Raw genomic sequence first — 19,804 nt, 5'->3', positions numbered from 1 at the left:
GCGCCTTTGAGGTTCTGTGCACCCAGGACCCTTATCAGAAAGGCCTCATATCCTCCATATATAAGATACTCCACAACTTATTGTCACCTACGATGGATTCCCACCTCTATATGAGGAGGTGGGCCAAGATTCTACCGACCCCTTTATCCCTTTCTCAATGGCAAGAGATATGGATTTCCACCTCTAAAGTCTCCAGGTGCATGGAGCAGAGAGAGACGGCCTATAAGGTTTTGATGTTTTGGTACAGAACCCCGGAAGTGTTACATAAATACGATCCCTCATTATCTCGATTATGCTGGAGGTGTTTGCGAAATGACGGTACCCATTATATTTTTTGGAGCTGCCCAATAATTTTACCTTTCTGGTCCTCGGTCCAACCCCTACTCCAATCAGTGTTGGGGATAGATATCCCATTGAACCCCACGCACTACTTGTTAGGCCTGCCATTCCCGGCTCTATCTAAACACACCAAGAAGCTGATGGCATTTATTCTTTTAGCTGCCAAAAGAATAATACCTGCCCTCTGGCTGTCTCCTACCCCCCCATGCACTCCCAGATAATCTCCGCCATTGCGCAAATACGCAGGATGGAACACATGACGGCACTGGTCCAGGACTCCTTACCCAAATTCTCTAAGATATTGGATAGATGGGACAACTCCCCGTTTAACCCGGAGTCAGCACCCTGATACAATGGTATAAGCCTCCAGGGGTGATTTGCCAGGGTTCTGTCTCAGAATTCATACTCCGTACTTTATTTATTTATTTTATTTATTTATATGTATTTTATATTTTCTTTTTTGTGCAACTACTGTATCCAAACCTGTCGTGTACCTTCCCCCACCCCCCCCCCCCCCAATTGTTATCTATATGTGCCTTAATAATTTGTAACCCGCCCGAGGCGGATTTTTATGTTAAGCTTGAGATGACAATATTGATTGTTTGTACCAGAAGTATATTTTTTCTGTCTTGAAATTTTTTTCAATAAACATACATAAAAAAAAAAAAAATAGTAAAGAATAGTAATGAATTTTGCCGAGATCCGTTATTTTGTTATTTATCCATTATTTGTTTCCTTTGTTCATTTTCTACCTAATTCCAACTTTTCAGAACAATTAGAATTCAGATCGGTCGAAAAACGATTTACAAATTTGAATTCTATGTTCAGAAATATTTGGTTGTTAACCACTTGCTTACTGGGCACTTAAACCCCCCTCCTGCCCAGACCAATTTTCAGCTTTCAGCGCTGATGCACTTTGAATGACAATTACGTGGTCATACAACACTGTACCCAAATGACATTTTTATAATTTTTTTTCCCACAAATAGAGCTTTCTTTTGGTGGTATTTAATTACAGCTGGGGGTTTTATTTTTTGCTAAACAAACAAAAAAAGATGCAAAAAAAAAAAAAATCATGTTTAATAGTTTGTTATAAAATTTTGCAAACGGGTAATTTTTCTACTTCATTGAAATGCACTGATGAGGTGGCGCTGGTGGGCACTGATAGGCACAGTTAAGGCGGCACTAATAGGCACAGATAAGGTGGCACAGATAAGGCGGCACTGATGGGCAAAGATGGGCACAGATAAGATGGCACTGATGGGTGGCACGGATGGGCACTGATAGGTACCACTGATAGATGGGACTGATGGGTGGCTCTGATAGGTGGCACTGCTGGGCACTGATGGGCGTCACTGATGGGCACTGGTACATGACACTGATGGGCACGGATATGTGGCACTGAGGTGCAGCACTGTGTGTGCGACCCCTTGCTCCGATCTGTGATCAGTCGAGTCTCATAGACTCGCTGATCACAGAGCGTGTTGCGATCGCCCCTCAGGGGGCGCACAGGCTGCTCGTGCACGGGACATCATCAATAGACGTAGTCCCGGCAAAGCAGGTCCACGCTGTAGCCGTCATTCGGCTATAGAGCGGATCTCAAGAAGTTAAGCAGCGGGCCGTGAAGCCGGCCCCCTGTGTCCTTATTAATTATGAGTCATCATCTGTCATCGGGTTTCCCCACTAACAGATGAATGTAAAGATAAAGAATGCCAGGATTTTCTGGCAGTAGAAAAATGTGAAAAATAACGATGTAGAGTCCCCTCAGTCCATACCAAGCCCTTCAGGTCCGATCTTATCGGAGCATGCAACCTGGCAGGTCAGTAAAGGGGAGTGGATGAACGAGCGCACCCCCCCTCCTGAATTATACCAGGCCATATGCCCTCAACATCGGGGGTGGGACCTCTCCCCAATAACCCTGGGCTGGGGTTGGGGTCTGCGGGCAGGGGGCTTATCAGGATCTGCAAGCCTCCTTTAACAAGGGGGCACCCAGAATCTGGCCCCCACCTATGTGAATGGGTATCGGGTGCTCGAGTACCCATTCACCAAAAAAGTTCCAAAAATAATAAAAAACACACAGTTTTTGACAAATCCTTTATAAAAAAGAAATAAAAATATAGTGTCCCTCGATGTACATTCATGATCAAATATGACACCGGTCGAACCCGAAAAATAGAAGAAAAAAAAAAAAAACAACCTCTGCCTTCTGGGAGGCTACCGGCCGTATGCCCACTCTACGCTTTGACAGATATTATATAGGTAAGGGCCGTGGCCACTCAAATATGTCACCCTGTGGCACCACCCCTTCTGATGTCACACAACATCAGAAGGGATGGTGTCACCAAGTGACGTAACAGGGTGGCCCCGCCCCTTACCTATATAAGAATTGTCAAAGCACAGAACGGGTATACTGCGGTTAGGCAAGGGGCAGAGCCACCGGCTACATCACCTGCTGGCACCCCCTCCTTCTGATGTCAAGATGTCACGTTATGTCTTGTGACATCACATAAAGTCAGTCAAAGCAGAGAGGAGGCATACAGTGGGTATCTTCCCAGAAGGCAGAGCATTTTTATTTTTTCTATTGTTTGGGTTCAGCGGGCATTGTGATTGACAATGGATGTACATCGAGAGACAATTTTTTTTTTTTATCTTTATTCTTTTATTAAAAGACTTGTCAAAAACAGTTTCTTGGGGTTTTTACTTTCATTACACTTTTTTGGTGAATGGGTAGGGGTACGATGTACCCGATACCCATTCACTTAAGGGTCGGGATCTGGGAGCCCTCTTGTTGCTACTTCTTCACATAGAATTCAAATAAGTCAGTCGTTTTTTGAAAGGTCCAAATTCTAATCATTCTGAAAAGTTGGAACTCATTAGAACATTAATAAATTAAATTTTAATGAAAACAAAATTAAAATTTACAAAAAAGAAACTAAACAAATTCCAAAATCAAACTTAAAGAATTCCAAACAAAACAAAGGTAGTAACATAACAAATCTATCCGAAACAATTATTTTTTTCCATTTTGCACATGTCTAGCTTAAAGTGATGCAGCTTCTAAAACGTAAAATAAATTGCTCCCTGCAAGGGAAAACTTACTCACCTCCTTTGGCAGCTGTGACATAGATTGCTGTTGTATTAAGGTGAAATTGCCTACTGAAGATTCGGATTTATGGGACCCTACTGAGCTCATTATTTCAGTCTGGTGGGCCCTACATCACTACTGTATCTTGTAGGGATGTAGAGATCAGGAGGAACCACACAGAACAATAGGGGACCAGGGCATCAAAATTATTGGAAGTATTGACTTCTAATGATTCTTCAATGGCTGATATCTGCAAACTACTAGTATCTAACTTAATCATTTAAAGGAACTATTTGTTCAAAGTTTTAGTTTTAAGGACAGAATAGCTGTAGATGTTACAATAGCAAAATGCAGCTAGTTCAATGTAATAATTATAGTAAATAATTTGTGGCCAAAGTGATCCAAATGAAACTTGCAGTGCTGCTTTAAACTGAGACAGAGGTCTCCCCGCCAGTTGCAGTGAAGGGAGCTAGTGTCAGTGCACCATTCAGAAGTGTAAGAGCATTATTTAAAGAGAGAAAATGGCACTGCTCACCACCACAGTGCATTAGTACTGTATGTAGAAGGATGTGGCCTCAGCCAGCTCAGCTTCAGCCCCAACCAGGCCCCTCTGACATGTTTCGCCCTGCTCTCTGGGGCTTGGTCACATAGCTCTGTGACCAAGCTGTGGTTAGTGGAGCGAAACATGTCATGGGGGCGTGGCTGGAGCAGCACTGTTTGAGGCCACATTAATCTACACACTAATGCACTGGGTTGATAAATGGCAGCCTTTCTTCTCTTTGAATTTGTAGCCAAAGACGCAGTTTGAGAGAGGTCCTTCTTGACATGAAAACTTCTATAAAGTGACAAAATACTGAGCAGCCCATGTACAGCATTAGAAGAGGTGAAACATTGCATCTGCTTTTAATCTGCTGATGTCTACTTTACCAGTTTATGAAATGTTTTTCCCTTGGTGACAGCCCAGTAATCGTATTTGGTAGTATACACTAACATTACCGGAATGGTGGCCTTATTCTGTCTGTTTCACAGAAGTCAAAAACTGAGACTGCACTGAAGAATACAAAAAGAGCTAAAATTTGAGTTTCTTAAAGCTTATGTCAGCCAGTGAGTACACAGCAAAAAACATGAAGACATAGTTAAGCAAATATAGTTCTATCCAAATATGCAGTAGAGTTGTTTATTTTGTTAGTGTATTCATTCTTCAAATGAAATGCTCTAGCACAGAGATTACTAATGCATATGGAGAACAGTGATATCTGATCTTCCAATAAAAAAGGAGTAGTTGAGTCTATAAGAAGGATAAAAGCTGTTTTGCTTTAGTGTCGTATCAAGACATATCAAAACTTACTATAGCAGGTTCTGAATTTTTCTTATAGCCCTTTAATTGATTATTTGGTTTTATTATGCTAATATTAATTCTCAAAAGACATAAAAGTGTAATTTATCTTAATAGCTATGATTTATTGAAATCAGCATATCTGTTGGTGTTGTACAGTATACTGTGTATAATATGAGATAAATATATAACTAACTAATAATGAATGTAGCACAAATGATTGGCACTAATTCAAGACATTTTATTTTGGCAACTGTAGATTAGGGATGAGCTCAGGCCTGTTGGATTCCTAATCCAAATCCACTTGTACAAGCACATCAGGAGGCTGTCAATGTACTGGCCTCATCACAAAAGTAAAGTCATTCCCCGCCACATCTATACACATCCCTTGGCCAAGTACAGGTGGCAGATTCCTGGTGGGTTGCTCAGGTCGTTGTGGACTAGAAACCAAACAGGCCTATTCTCCACCCTACTTTAGTATTACTGTAGTCAACGTTAAGCTAAATTTATCTTGTTAACTAACATTCGCTCAAAGTTAATATACACTTTGCAAAGGGAGTATTCATTTAGTAAATCAACCCCATTGTCACCAGAACAGAATAGTAATGGAACCCTGATACACTCCTACATATGTCACTTCGGATTCCAGATCTTAAAGTTTGAAAGCATGCTCCTGAGAGCAGTAAACATAATTATTATGCAGATCATCAGCCACAAAAGACTTTCCAATTGCTACCTAAGCTCTAGACATACAAACACAGCTTTTTTTTTTACTTACTGGAAACATTAGAATAACATAATAATTCAGTAGTCAGTTCACATGTGTTTATATAACAGCCAGTATAATATTTAAGACTGGGAATATGCCTTCCAACAATTAACATGCTGCTATTAAGAATGTCAACAGATGTACGGAGTTAAAAATAAGTGTTGCTGAGATGTTTTGCTTCATGTATTAAGAACTTGGTATCAATTATGAGACAGAATGTAAAAGCCCAAAACATATGGTCAGGACAAAAAACATGATACTATGTGATGAAACACATGGAGACTTGATGAGGTTAGCTATACAACTTATATGGATAACATGGGAGAGGATTTATTATGTATGACTGCCAAAACAGAATTGCTGCCAAAAGCTCATTTTTACAAAGCAACAGTGGTGCATGTTGGTACAAACTCATTTAAGCTATTTTAGCTGTCATTGTAAAAATAATAATCTACATTTGTACAGAAGAGTATTTACAATAATGGCACCCATTAGCCAGTACATAGCCCAAAAAAATAAACAACTTTATTTTTTATTTTTTTTAAAACCACTTTTGGATATTTGCAGCTTTAATGGGGAAGTGGTAGGAGAAGATAGTGTAGGGCATGTGGAGAGGAGTCTCAAAGCTCGTTATAGTTCAGATCACATGGAACATCTCAATTTTCTCTTGTTTTGTGGTCTTTTGCAAAAATAAATTAGCTCTGCATGCAAATCAGACCCCATTCTGCCTTTAAGTAGCAAATTCTAGCACTAGTTTTGCTAAAACAAACAAACAATCACATGCCATAAGGGACAGTGTTTGTATAAAGCGTGCCTTGTGTTTGCATTATATTATTCTAAAAGATAACTTTACCAAACAATAGAATAAGCAAACTGAGGTGTTGATATCAAACTTTATATTGACTGACAGATGGCAATTTCGCTACAGGACCATCATTTTAATTTTAAAAACTGTTGCACAAAGCTACTTGTCAAACTAAATAGTTACCAAGTCTAATTATTACTTACATTTTATTACAAAACGATCAGTTCCCAAAACTGCTTTTTCCTTTTCGGGAAAAATAATCAATTTAGGAATGCTTGGGAGGGAGAAAAAAAAAACTACTGAGTCACTACACCTCATGGAAATACAAGAAGCTAGAGCTCCTACTCCACTTTGCCATAGGATTCCAGATATACAGTATCTCACAAAAGTGAGAGTACACCCCTCACATTTTTGTAAATATTTTATTAGATCTTTTCATGTGACAACACTGAAGAAATTACACTTTGCTACAATGTAGTGAGTGTACAGCTTATATAGCAGTGTAAATTGACTGTCCTCTCAAAGTAACTCAACACACAGCCATTAACTCATTGCCTAATGGCTCAGGCCGATATACGTCGGCAGAAGGGCACGTACAGATATATTAACGTACCTGTACATTGCTCTTTAAGACGTAACATTGTGAACAGGGGAAATGCTGATGTAAACAAGCATTTCCCCATTCTTCCTAGTGACAGGACACTGATCACAGCTCCCTGTGATCGGGAGCAGTGATCAGCATCATGTCACACATATCCCACCCCCCACAGTTAGAATCACTCCCTAGGACACACTTTATCCCTGCAGCGCCACCTAGTGGTTAACCCCTTCACTGCCAGTCACATTTACAAAGTAATCAGTGCATTTTTAATCACACTGATCTCTGTATAAATGTGAATGGTCCCAAAATAGCACCAAAAGTGTCCAATCTGTCCACCATAATGTCACATTCATGATAAAAATTGAAGATCGCCAAAATTACTAGTAAAAAAAAAAAAAAAAATTATAAAAATGCTGTAAAGCTATCCCCTATTTTGTAGACGCTATAACTTTTTGCGCAAACCAATCAATAAACGCTTATTTACCAAAAAATATGTAGAAGAATATGTATCGGCCTAAACTGAGGAAAACATTTTTTTTATATATTTTTTGGGGATATTTATTATAGCAAAAAGTAAAAAATACTGCTTTTTCAAAATTGTCCCTCTTTTTTTGTTTATAGTGCAAAAAATAAAAACCGCAGAGGTGATCCAATACCACCAAAAGAAAGCTCTATTTGTGGGCAAAAAAGGACGTCAATTTTGTTTGGGAGCCACTTCGCACGACCGCAGTGCGGATTCGCAAATACCACTCTGGTCTTTGGCCGGCCAAATGGTCCGGGGGTGAAGTGGTTAATGTCTAAAAAAAGTGAGTACACCCCTAAGTGAAAATGTCCAAATTGGGCCAAGTTAGTCATTTCCCCTCCCCAGTGTCATGTGACTCAGTGTTACAAGGTCTCAGTTGTGACTGGGGAGCAGGTGTGTTCAATTTGGTGTTATTGCTCTCACTCCCTCATACTGGAAGTTCAACATGGCACTTCATGGCAAAGAACTCTGAGGAGCTGAAAAAAAAGAATGGTTACTCTACATAAAGATGGCCTAGGCTATAAGAAGATTGCCAAGACTTGAAAACTGAGCTGCAGCACAGTGGCCAAGACCATACAGTGGTTTAACAGGACAAGGTTCAACTCAGAACAGGCCTCGCCATGGTTGATAAAAAGTTGAGTGCACATGATCAGAGTCATATCCAGAGGTTGTCTTTGCGAAATAGACGTATGAGTGCTGCCAGCATTGCTGCAGAGGTTAAAGGGGTGGGGGGGTCAGCCTGTCAGGGCACAGACCATACACCCCACACTGCATCAAATTGGTCTGCATGGCTGTCATCCCAGAAGGAAGCCTCTTCTAAAGATGATGTACAAGAAAGCTCACAAACAGTTTGCTGAATACAAGCAGATGAAGGACATGGATTCTGGAACCATGTCCTGTGGTCTGATGAGACCAAGATAAACTTATTTGGTTCAGATGGTGTCAAGCATGTGTGGCGGCAACCAGGTGAGGAGTACAAAGACAAGTGTGTCTTGCCTACAGTCAAGCAGGGTGGTGGGAGTGTCATGGGGCTGCATGAGTGCTGCTGGAACTGGGGAGCTACAGTTCATTGAGGGAACCATGAATTCCAACATGTACTGTGACATACTGAAGTATAGCATGATCCCTATCTTCATAGACTGGGCCACAGGTCAGTATTCAAACATGATAATAACCCCAAACACACCTCCAAGATAACCACTGCCTTCCTAAAGAAACTGAGGGTAAAGGTGATGGACAGGCCAAGCATGTCTCCAGACCTAAACCCTATTGCGCATCTGTGGGGCATCCTGAAAATGGAAGGTGGAGGAGAGCAAGGTCTCTAACATCCACCAGCTCCATTATGTCATCATGGAGGAGTGAAAGAGGACTCCAATGGCAGCCTGTGAAGTTCTGTTGAACTCCATGCCCAAGATAGTTAAGGCAATGCTGGAAAATAATGGTGACCACATAAAATATTGACACTTTTTGCCTAATTTGGACATTTTCACTTAGGTAGTCATTCACATTTGTTGCCATTGGATTATACATTAATGGCTGTGTGTTAAGTTATTTTGGGGGGACCGCAGATTCACACTATTATACAAGCTGTACACTCACTGCTTTGTGTTGTCACATGAAAAGATATAATAAAATATTTACAAAAATGTGAGGAGTGTACTCACTTTTGTGAGATACTGTATGTAACAAACTAACAGATGATTCAAGCTGAAAAATCAGCTAATAGTGACCAGATCTTTAACTTAGTTGAATAGAGTTACAATCATTTTAATATAAAGTAGTGTAGTGTGGGGATCATACATACAAATGATTAGGCTCAGTGTACAGAGAATAGGTATAAGCTGTAGGGATAATTGACCACATGCACCACTGGCAGCAACAATGATACTAGGCTGGTTAAACACAAATGTTATATCTTTTCACTACATGCTGGTAAATCTCCCCAAAGCCAGTAAACTAAACAGCAGTACCAGCTTAACTATACACATTGTCATCAATCAGTATTAAAATGTGCTGGATCTATTTACATGTGTAACTTTTGTGGCCATTTGTATCCTTTACTTAAAATTGCTAAAATCATTCTTTTTTGTCTGGCCGGCTATTGTCACCATATCATAGTTATTAAAACACACCTGTAATTTGGTAGTAAATGTAATGCTTTGAAGAAGGAAGGTTTAAATTGACACTGTTTTTGGTCGGTGCATTGAGGTTTCGGAATACAGGCGGTCCTCTAGTTACAAATATCCGACTTACAAACTACTCCTACTTACAAACGGAGGGAGACAACAGGAAGTGAGAGGAAATCTACACCTAGGAAGGGAAATTCACTCCTGTAAGAGTTATTATGGGACAAATGTACCTCTGCTGATGCTTTATCACCAAGGCTTGTTTCCACAACAACCCAACATTTTCAAAATCCAATTGTCATTGGGACAGAAAGTGAGGTGGAGTCTTCTGGACAGGGGCACAGACAGCAAAACAAACATGACAGGGGTGTTAAACATGTTTTAACCTTTTTGGATAGCATAGGGAAGGTTTTTTTTGGTCTGGAGCTACACTTGAAAAAAAATGTACCTGTTCTGACTAAAAAACAGATTCAACTTAAGAACAAACCTACAGATCCTACCTTGTTTGTAACCCGGGGACCGCCTGTAGTCATTTAATGCCCTATCTAACCCATGGCACTCCCTGCCTAGGAGAAAGGCTAAAGGAGAGATCGTTGTCAGGCTCAGTTGTCACTCAGTATCTCAAAACATGGCTAAAAGTCACTTCAGACTTCTACTAGCTACCCTCAGTATATACAGAAGGTCAATATGCTTCGGGCTTGTGTCGATGCTTCATTTTGACATTGGTTTAAAGCACTTCTGTAAATATTTATTGACAGGTGCATATGACCTCCTTATGACCCACATTTGATCTGTTTCATGTAGCTTTTGCATTTTCATAGACTTGCATAGAAATGCATAACCTGTTTTAAGCAAACAAAAGTCCATCGACACAGGCACTTGCACACATATAGGAGGGCCATTCTGGTAAAGAGGAGGGACTTAAAAATGGCTTTACCTTTCCTTCCTTCTGACAGCATTTTATTTGCTTCAATTAAACAGGTGAAGTTTAATCTTGCTGATACACTGTTCAGAGCCATGCACAGGCACTGTAAACTCTACAAAACTTTAGAGTTCGGCATAAATTAGTAAATGGATAAAAGTTTTATTCTTGTGGATAAAGGAATAGATCGAAAAGAAGATTTTTTTTTTTTTTTTTTTTTTTAGAGCTAGATGACTCTAATTAGAGCAAAAAAAATGTTTCCAGCTAGCTGCTATGAATTGTTACCCCATATTTATGGAATTCAGCGAAATGGAATTCAACTTGTAAAGTGTGAGGGTTATCTTTGCACACCAGATTTTAATTAGATTTGTGTGACAGGTAAACCCCATTATTAAGAAATTTTGGAAAGGTACTATCCATGCAGATTTAAGCACAATTAACTTTTCAATCCTGTCATTATTACAAAGTCTATTCAGTGGCAGCAGATTATCCACAAGGAATTAAGAGCAAAGGTAAGTTCATTGTTCAGAAAAGCACAGAATATTAAGCCAACGTTCAAAAACTTTGTAAAATACCTGTATATAAATCCCCGTGAGCATACATGTCAACCACATAGCGACAGAACTGATATTGATCTGACAGAACAAAAAAGGAAAATACTAATCAACAGGGAGTAAATATCAATATGCGGTTTGCCTGAGTAACAGAGGAAAAGAAAAATAAACACATCAGAAAAGAAAATCAGGGCTTGGAGAGCATGTTGATGCTTACCATTTGCTTTATGCCTTTTATGTAATATTGTATTTGTTTGCTATATAGTTTTCACAGTTTACAATACTAAAAAATGCCTTATCAAATTCCTTTCTATATACACGTTAAAACAAATACTAGTTCTGTATTTAAATCATGTTATATCTTGTTCTGAAATATGTTCTTGGGTTTGAATATCAAGAGTCTGCTGCACAATGGGGTCATGGTTTTTTGGGGTATCAGACAGAAGATAGTCTTTTAAAATGATATTTTAGGTACTGTATATGTAAAGAAAAAAAAAATTTAAGATCTGCTAAACTGAAGGTAATGTATATCCAAAACCTTCCTTTAGTTTGAATAGAGAAGGAAAGGTTTAGGTTTATTTTGTCTGTGTCCTGCTGAGGAGATTTCCCTTCACTTTCTGTCTTAGGGATGCAATAGGAAATTAGATGGAAACGAAGGGAAATTTCAGAACAAACTGGTTGATTTATGCTCAACTCTTGTTTTTGACTCAGATAACATTTTTGATTTTCCCTCACTTTCTCCTGCTAACAATGATCACCAGTACAAATAGAGCTGCTAATCTTCTCAGTTGGGACACAGACCGCAAAATAGTGATGGAAGGGCTAACCAATTCACACTCCACCCAGAGCTATAAATATGTTTGGTTTACATACAGTTAAAGTGATTGTAAAGTGTTTTTTTTTTGTTTTGTTTTTTTTTTAGGTAAAAATGACAAACATGTCATACTTACCTGCCCTGTGTAGTGGATTTGCACAGAGTAGCCCTGATCCTCCTTTTTTCTAGACCCTCTTCAATACTCCTGACCCCTCCCTTCTGTTGAGTGTCCCCACAGCAAGCAGCTTGTTATAGGGGCACTCAAGCCGAGTCACAGCTCCCTGTGTCTATTCAGACATGGGGCTGTGGCCCGACCCAACCCCTTTCTCTTCTCAATGGCTGACTGTCTTTGACAGCAGCAGGAGCCAATTCTGCCGCACTGTTGTCTCAGCCAATGAGAGGGGAGTCCCGGGCAGCCAAGACATTCCTACAACATTGCTGGATCTAAAGTGGGCTTAGGTAAGTATTAGGGGGGCTGAGGGGGGCTGTTGCACACAGAAGGCTTTTTTATCTTAATGCATAAAATGCACTAAGATACAAAAAAACTTCTGCCTTTACAATCACTTTAAATGTGATAATGGTAAAACTGCCTGTTAATGCTTTAGAAATCCTTTCATTATGCATTATTTATAATTGCCATTTACATGGTGACAGCCATAGTTGCTATTTACACACTCAAGCTCTGTGCTACTGCTTTTGATGTGCTGCACAATGTACAAAATAATATTCAATCAGCTTAGTGAATGAAGTAAAGTTGTGTGCATTAGTTTGTGTTGAAGGGAAGTTGAAGGAGGTCAAGTCAAATACAAAGGTCCCTCCAATCTACAAATCTCTTTGGGATCTTTTCATATGAACACTATTTTCTTTTTATTTATTTTATACGATTACCCAATATTCCATAGAAATCTATGGACCATAGAGTTTTTTTTTTCTTGCATATGGATTTCTGGTAGTGTTTATACAAAGGGTCATGTACCTCAAGAAGCTATTACTGGTTTACAAGTAAGCCCGGGTTCACACTATAACCCACTGCGGAACGCACAGGAACACTGTGTCCCTGTTCCCCCGTTTCAGGGACAAATCAGGGCTGATTCTATGACTGAATTCGGCCCTGAAACGGAGCCAAAGACACATGCGTTTTTTCTGCAGTGAGCTCCGCAGCCGCCCCGGAGATATGTGAACTGGCACCATAGAGATCCAGTCACATTCTCCTACTATGCGAATTAGATGCGGGGAAACACACATCTAATCCACATAGGTGTGAACAGGGGCTTAATGATCAGAGTTGGATAGCTGCAGGCCTTAACTAGAACCCCTGCATACATATGCCAACCAATAAGCACCAGTGCGAAAACAGAAATCACATAATTACCATACCCGGAAGTACTGGGTACCTCTCTTACATCCCAGATTTCTGAACAGAAATGAACACTAGCTGAATAAATTAACTTGTTCATTTTTATTGTGAGATCAAGATGTGGTAAATCTATGAAAATATAAAGAATTTTTTCCAAATTTACCAATCACACAACATTCTTCTCACTCCAACAATAATGCACCGCATGGCCTTAGAACCTAGTTTATCTAGCTTAGACCAATATTGGTGGTTTGTTATGTGCCAGCTCTCTCACCATAAAAGGATGGCATACCAGCAGCCGTTTGTCAGTGAATGCAGGAGTAGTGTAGGGAGGACCTACAGTCTATGGGTAGTGAGAGTTAGTTGCTATACAATGCTATACTGTGCTATATTATACTGTGTATTGAGGAAAAAAGTAGAACACCTTTTGATCATTATCTTTACCATAGATGGATTACCAGGCACCACATGCAGCAAAGCAGATGCTGGAACAAGTGTAATAGACTGTGGGATTTAACGGACTCATTTAAAAAAGGGGAACAGATATTCACAGTCTGCAATAAACTGCTGTTTTACAGCACCACACCAAGGTCTGCATTTAGCCGTCCATTCACAACATAAAGGGCACAGTGTGTGAGGCCTATGGCGCCTCAAAGAATTCTCTTGTATTTGCTTCAATTACCCAATCTTATGCAAATTATATTAATGAATAATTTTAGTTGATGGATTAATAATTTTAAACTTTGCAATTGACTCATTTATCATTAATCTCCGTCATTCATCTCCTTATCATTAAACACATTTTGCTTGGATAAGGGAGACTAACAAAACATAAGCATACTTTTCTCCAAAACAAGTTTTTCTTTAAATTAATTTTAATTATAAGGAGATATGATGAAAACATCACACAAAGTGATAAAAAAACGTTTTTGGTACTTTGATGCCATCTTCACCAGTATTGCAGCCATTTCTTAAATGATTATTCACAGAATGACAACACAAAACAGACTCCCAGATAAAAATTTCAATTAAACAGGTCAACTGTATAATTATATACACAGCACAACATAGCTTTTCCTTCTATCTCATTAGGAAAATTGACAACTTTTATTTCATGTACTTTTTAGCAACCTTATTATACAGTGCTTAAATCAGGTATGAACTATCAGCGGGTGACACTGTGACCACTGTGTCCCAGAAGAAGGTTTCTGCCTCAATTTATTCTCTTCAGATGGATAAATGGGAGCAGCAGCAGCAGCAAACACAGACTTTGCTAACCATAAGGAAAATTGAACCAGGATTCCAGCCCAGTAATTCTTGGTTTTGCCCTTTTCCACCATAATTAGGTACAAATAAATATCCATGAGAACCTCTGTATAGTCTCTAATAGCTTACCTAACCATAACTCCCCCCTATACAAACCCTAACACTAAGGTCCCATTCACATACTGCATTGCACTAATGCATTAGCACAAAGTGTTATCATGCATTAAGATGCACTGATTTAAAGTAGCACATCTAAAAAGCACAACATTGAGGTCAATCTTTTTTTTTTTTTTTTTTTTTAATGCAGCACACATAACACACAGTATGCACAATGTAGCATGCTGCAGTGTGGGTATGTTACTACTACAATAGTGCACTGAAAAGCATTTCCAAATTATCGGTACCACGGCACTCCCCATTGTGGCTTGTGTGTTATTATGCACATTTTACCTCACATTATCACAATGCAACAGTGTGAAGGGGTACTCAAAGTAAACCCCTCATAAACCTGGGAAATTCAAAAATAACTATAAAATTAAAAATACATAAGCAGAGATTACTATTAAATTTTACAGTAAAACTTTCTGCCAGGGAGACAATGTAATGCAAATTAGGAACACAGCCACATTAAAAATCTGGTTCCAAGTCTATCCAAAACAAAACAAAAACCATGCGTTTCCTCTTAAAGTTTTATCCATCTGAAATGGGGATGCTTTCTTGAAAATGATCAGATGGCCAATTGGATGTTCTTACTTGATTTGGTGATGTTTTCTTCCACACCACAGCTATATTTTGAGATGTTTGATTGGTACTCAGTGCAGCAAATATTCAGGATACAGAAATAAATCCCAAAAACGGAGGTGCTGCTGCCCCTTTATGATTCAGACTATATAATATGTTAGTCTATAAAAACCCACTACAATCTGTACATATATTCATACATTTATTTATGATTGTGGTGGAGATATGATTGCAGATCATTCTTACAGTCTGATTCACTAATGTCTCCTTTGTTTTGGAGATCTTCAGTAGAGTTCTTTTTGTATATTTTACCTGGCAACTCATCTTTGGCTTCCACTTTAGTCTTTTCTGCCTCTTTGGGTTTAGGCTTAGCCTTACTGTCTTCCACCACTTTGGCTTCTTTTATGTCTTTTGTCACCTTGGCTTCTGATACCTTGGCTGTTACTTCTTTCTTGGGCTTTTCCTCTACTTCAGAGACCTTTGCTTTCTTTTCTTCTGAAAAAGGGAATTTGGATTAACCATCACAATAAAAACGCTTAAACTTATAAATCAGACCATTTCTATTTATACCTAAAAATATATAACTACTGTATATAAAATAATATAGACAAACCAAAGTTTTTACGGATCAGTGAAAAAGTAATAATCTACTAAAAGTACCCAGGCATGAACAAAAACAATAGTAAATGCAAATTATTCTTCAGGTTATAATTATATTGAAGGGTTAGTACAGCTAATGCCACATACTCACGTAGCCGACTATCCGACGTACTTAGTCTGGCGGACTTCCCGCCAGACTGTCCATCGGACTTTCCGAACGAGCTACTTGCCCACACACGGCACTTTTTCAGCGGACTAAAACGGCGTGCTAAGTCCGCCGTACTATCCACCGTACTTTTGAAATGAATGGACTCGCCCACACACGCGGAGGAAAGTCCGCTCATTTCGAGCGCGTCTCCAGGTAGGCGGGGCTCGCGAAGGAGACATCGCTGGCCCCGCCACCTGGTATGGACTTAAAGGGGAACCCCAACGCCGAGAAAAAAAAATAAAAAATCGGTGTGGGGGTCCCCCCAGGTCCACATCAGACCCTTGTCCGAGCACGCTACCCGGCCGGCCAGGAAAGGGGGGACGAGCGAGCGGCCCCCCTCCTGAGTCGTACCAGGCCGTGTGCCCTCAACATGGGGGTGCCTTGGGGAAGGGGGGACACAGCTACGGGGGTCTTCCGTCTTCGGGGGGTCTTCTCGCCGGACTCCTCCGCTATCTTCTTCCGACTTCGGGGGTCTTGTCCCCCTCTTCGGTTCTTCTGCCCGGCCACCGCGCCTTCTTATAGCTCTTTTACAGGCGGTGGCCCGGTCTTCTGTCGCCATCGCCGCCGCCGCCACCTTCCGTTCTTCTTCTTCTTCTCCTGGAGATGTTGACTCGACGCTCTCTCCGGCTGCAATGCCAGGGACGTGCTGCACTGCAACTTATATAGGGACAAGGGGTGGGGTCAGCGATGTCTCCTTCGTGGGCCCCGCCTACCTGGAGACCCGCTCGAAATGAGCGGACTTTTCTCCGAGCGGAAAAGTCCGTTCATTTCAAAAGTACGGCGGACTGGCACACACACGGCCGGATTGTCCGCCGAAATGCGAGTCCGGCGGGAAGATTGGAGTGCAAAACTACTTTTTAAGTCCGCTGTACTTTCGGGTCAAAAAAGTATGCCGGAGGCTACACACGGGGGGAATGTCCGGCGGACTTGAGTTTGCCAGACTTTTCCACCCGATTGTTTGATCGTGTGTACGTGGCACAAAAGTGATATTAGTTACAAGAAGAGTCTGGTATACCAAGTCATCCGCTGGCTTCTTAGATCCCTTGGGGACTCTTGATGCAAGAAAACCCTTTCATAATTTCTGGATATGTTTCTAGACTCCCCAACCACCTGGAAGTTTTGGGTGTTCCCACTTTTGAGTGTTTCCACCTGTTTCATTATTGATGATATAAAAAAATAACAATCAAAAACCAGCAAGGAGAATGGGGCCCTTGTATTGGTGGCAGCAGATGTGCAGATCTGGGAACTTCCATATGCATAGAAATTCTGAAGAGATATATCACTTTTAATTAATTTGCAACCCTGCAAGCCATAAAAAATAAATAAAATTAACTTTGGGAGTATTGACCAATTAAAAAAAAAAAAAGTCATAAATTTATATCATGCCCATATAAATACAGGCATCTTGCTTTTACATTCTGTGCCTGGCCACTCTGATGGCAAACTTCAGTATGTCCTGCTAACGCTGATGTTTGCCCACCCAGTCCTTCCATAAAATGGGGAGGACAGAAGGTAGCTGTCATGGAGAGGGGTCAGACTGGGAGACCAGTGGCTATAGCAGTAGAGAAGTTCACACCAACCAGCAGGACAAGTACACAAGCAGATCACCCTGGTGGATGATACGGGCTCAGCTGAGGCACAGGGTCTAAGCCTTAAACAGTGTCACCAGGGCTCCTGATAGTGACAATGGGTTTTGCTGCATGCTAGTGTCAGATCATGGGCCTCAGAATCGCCTCACCAGAAGGTGAGCACCCTGGTATCTGGTATCAGATGTAGCAGATAGGAATCAAGCAAAAGCATAGTCCGTAAACAAGTAAAAGGTCAGTAACAATTAGTTTTTGGATTCAAGCAGAAGCGTAGTTGAGAAACAAACCAATGATCAGTATCAAATGGTAGCAAAGATAGATCTGGTAAACAGGAAGCTCAGAACCATGGCTTTAATCAGGGAATTCATGGGAGGAACAAAGAGTTAAAGGTTCATGAGAAACAAGATAAAAGGCAAGACTGCCCAAGGTATCAGACAGGGAGCTTTCCAGAATTTCAGGTGGCATAGCAAAAAGAGATACAGCAAGACACTGCAGAGGTCCCAGGTTCACATATAGACCCTGACAGTAGCAGCATGAATTAACTATTTGAGGGAGAATAACTGCCTGGCTAGTAATTCTTTCCATCTTCACTAATGGCCAAATGAAAAGGTGTGGAAGACAAAAGATGGTGGATCAGTGAAAAGTGTTCGATATGGCATCAAGCAAATTGGGGTCACCTGGGGTGCAGATGACTACATGTAAAAAAACACATCATGCAATACTGCATCATTGTGGCTAATTTGACATGTTTCCTATAGTATTTAGATGCCTCTGTTGTCCATCTGCTGGGCCCTTTTGCAAGTAATATTATGGTACCCTCAGGAGTTGAGGGGATAGGGTCTGTTGGTGAGAAAATGTAAAGTACATAACAGGGAGAATACAACTTGAGTAGGTACAAACCCAGCTGTGGAGATGCATACTGGTTGAAGGGAATATAAATGGGGTGGATGTACACTGAAAGGAGGTATATAGCTGGGTAAAGAGGGATGTTTACTACTTATAGGGAGAATGCACACTGTTTGGGGGATGTTATTATTGATACTTTCTAGTGACCAGACTAGACTGTTCTATGTGAATCACTAGAAAATATTTTGATGTAATCATCTGATCTAGGACATCCTTTTTATGTACACTGGGGTTTGCCAGGTCAGAATAAGGAAACACTAAATAGCAAATCGTGTCAAATCTGAGTATCAATCTGTGGTTAACTAGAGTAAATGGGAACCATGTAGTAAATGACAGCTTATTCAGTTACATAGGAAAAAAGAATACATACGAAATTATATTATTATAAATAGAAAATTGTATTATCATTTCTTTATTTTTTTTTATTACAGTCAAGAGAAGTAGCCACCTGCCACATAAAAGAATGCTTCATTCACATATTTGTGTGTTTGCGTGCTGTGATAAAGTATCTTAGGAGGATACCTTAGAACAGCGTACCTAAAATGCTGCAAGCTCAGTTACAGCACAACACATTTGTATAGATAACTGAACTGTACCTCTGCTTATACTGGTACAGAACAAATTTAAATTCTCCAAACAAATAAACATAGAACAAATGGAACTGACCTTTGGCAGGAACCTTTTTCTCAGGTTTTGCAACTTTTTCAGGTTCTTCTTTTGTAGTTACTTAAAAAACAAAAAAACAACAGGTTGTAGGAAAAAAGTACATTGATATTTAATCATAAAATTACCACGAACACCAGTCATTTTTTAACTATTTCCAATGTTAAAAAATTATATTCGCTAAACTGATTATACAGTTCATATATACTGGGAGGCACAGACTGGCAGGATTATGGACAGTGTGTGTTTCACTAAGTTTTCTCACATAATTAAGAGCTCCAGGGTTTGTTGCTGATATGAAGAAAATAAACTAGTGCTGGTCTGGGTCCTGGAGCTTTTGGTGGGATGAAGTAGACTGGTAGAAGTTATATTATATGGGAGGAGGATGTACAGTGCTAATGTAGATAGAAAATAATGTCCCATAGAAGTGTGGCTGCACAGTGTTATGGGGCAGAGGGTTGCGTAAATTACAAGAGCCTCATTTGCCCAAATGCATTGTGAGTGCTAAACAGCTCATTCATCCATTAAAATATTTAAAACTAGTGTAGACAGATTTTGTGTTTTATATCCGATATTAGATTGTGCAGAATGCATGACAATTTG

The 19,804-nt window shown here is 40.1% G+C and overlaps 1 protein-coding gene across 50 annotated transcripts in view; it reads right to left on the bottom strand.

Annotated features, from left to right (window-relative positions):
• Positions 1-19,804, bottom strand: part of TRDN (triadin) — a 1,056,665-nt gene that overhangs the window by 753,145 nt on the left and 283,716 nt on the right. For 48 of the 50 annotated variants that reach the window (XM_077486957.1, XM_077486959.1, XM_077486986.1 and 45 more), the window contains 3 exons: positions 19,205-19,264; positions 15,551-15,733; positions 11,082-11,141 (listed from right to left, as the gene is read on the bottom strand). In XM_077486957.1, the coding sequence (XP_077343083.1) occupies positions 11,082-11,141; positions 15,551-15,733; positions 19,205-19,264 (303 nt within the window). The remainder of the gene's footprint in view (positions 1-11,081; positions 11,142-15,550; positions 15,734-19,204; positions 19,265-19,804) is intronic. The other 2 variants (XM_077486962.1, XM_077487005.1) reach the window with 2 other exon arrangements.

Source organism: Lithobates pipiens, unplaced genomic scaffold (genome assembly GCF_037356315.1).
Source record: "Lithobates pipiens isolate NorthernLeopardFrog02 unplaced genomic scaffold, aLitPip1_a1.2 Scaffold_18, whole genome shotgun sequence".
In the NCBI taxonomy this organism is placed as follows: domain Eukaryota; kingdom Metazoa; phylum Chordata; class Amphibia; order Anura; family Ranidae; genus Lithobates; species Lithobates pipiens.
This window is presented reverse-complemented; position numbering and strand designations above follow the sequence as displayed.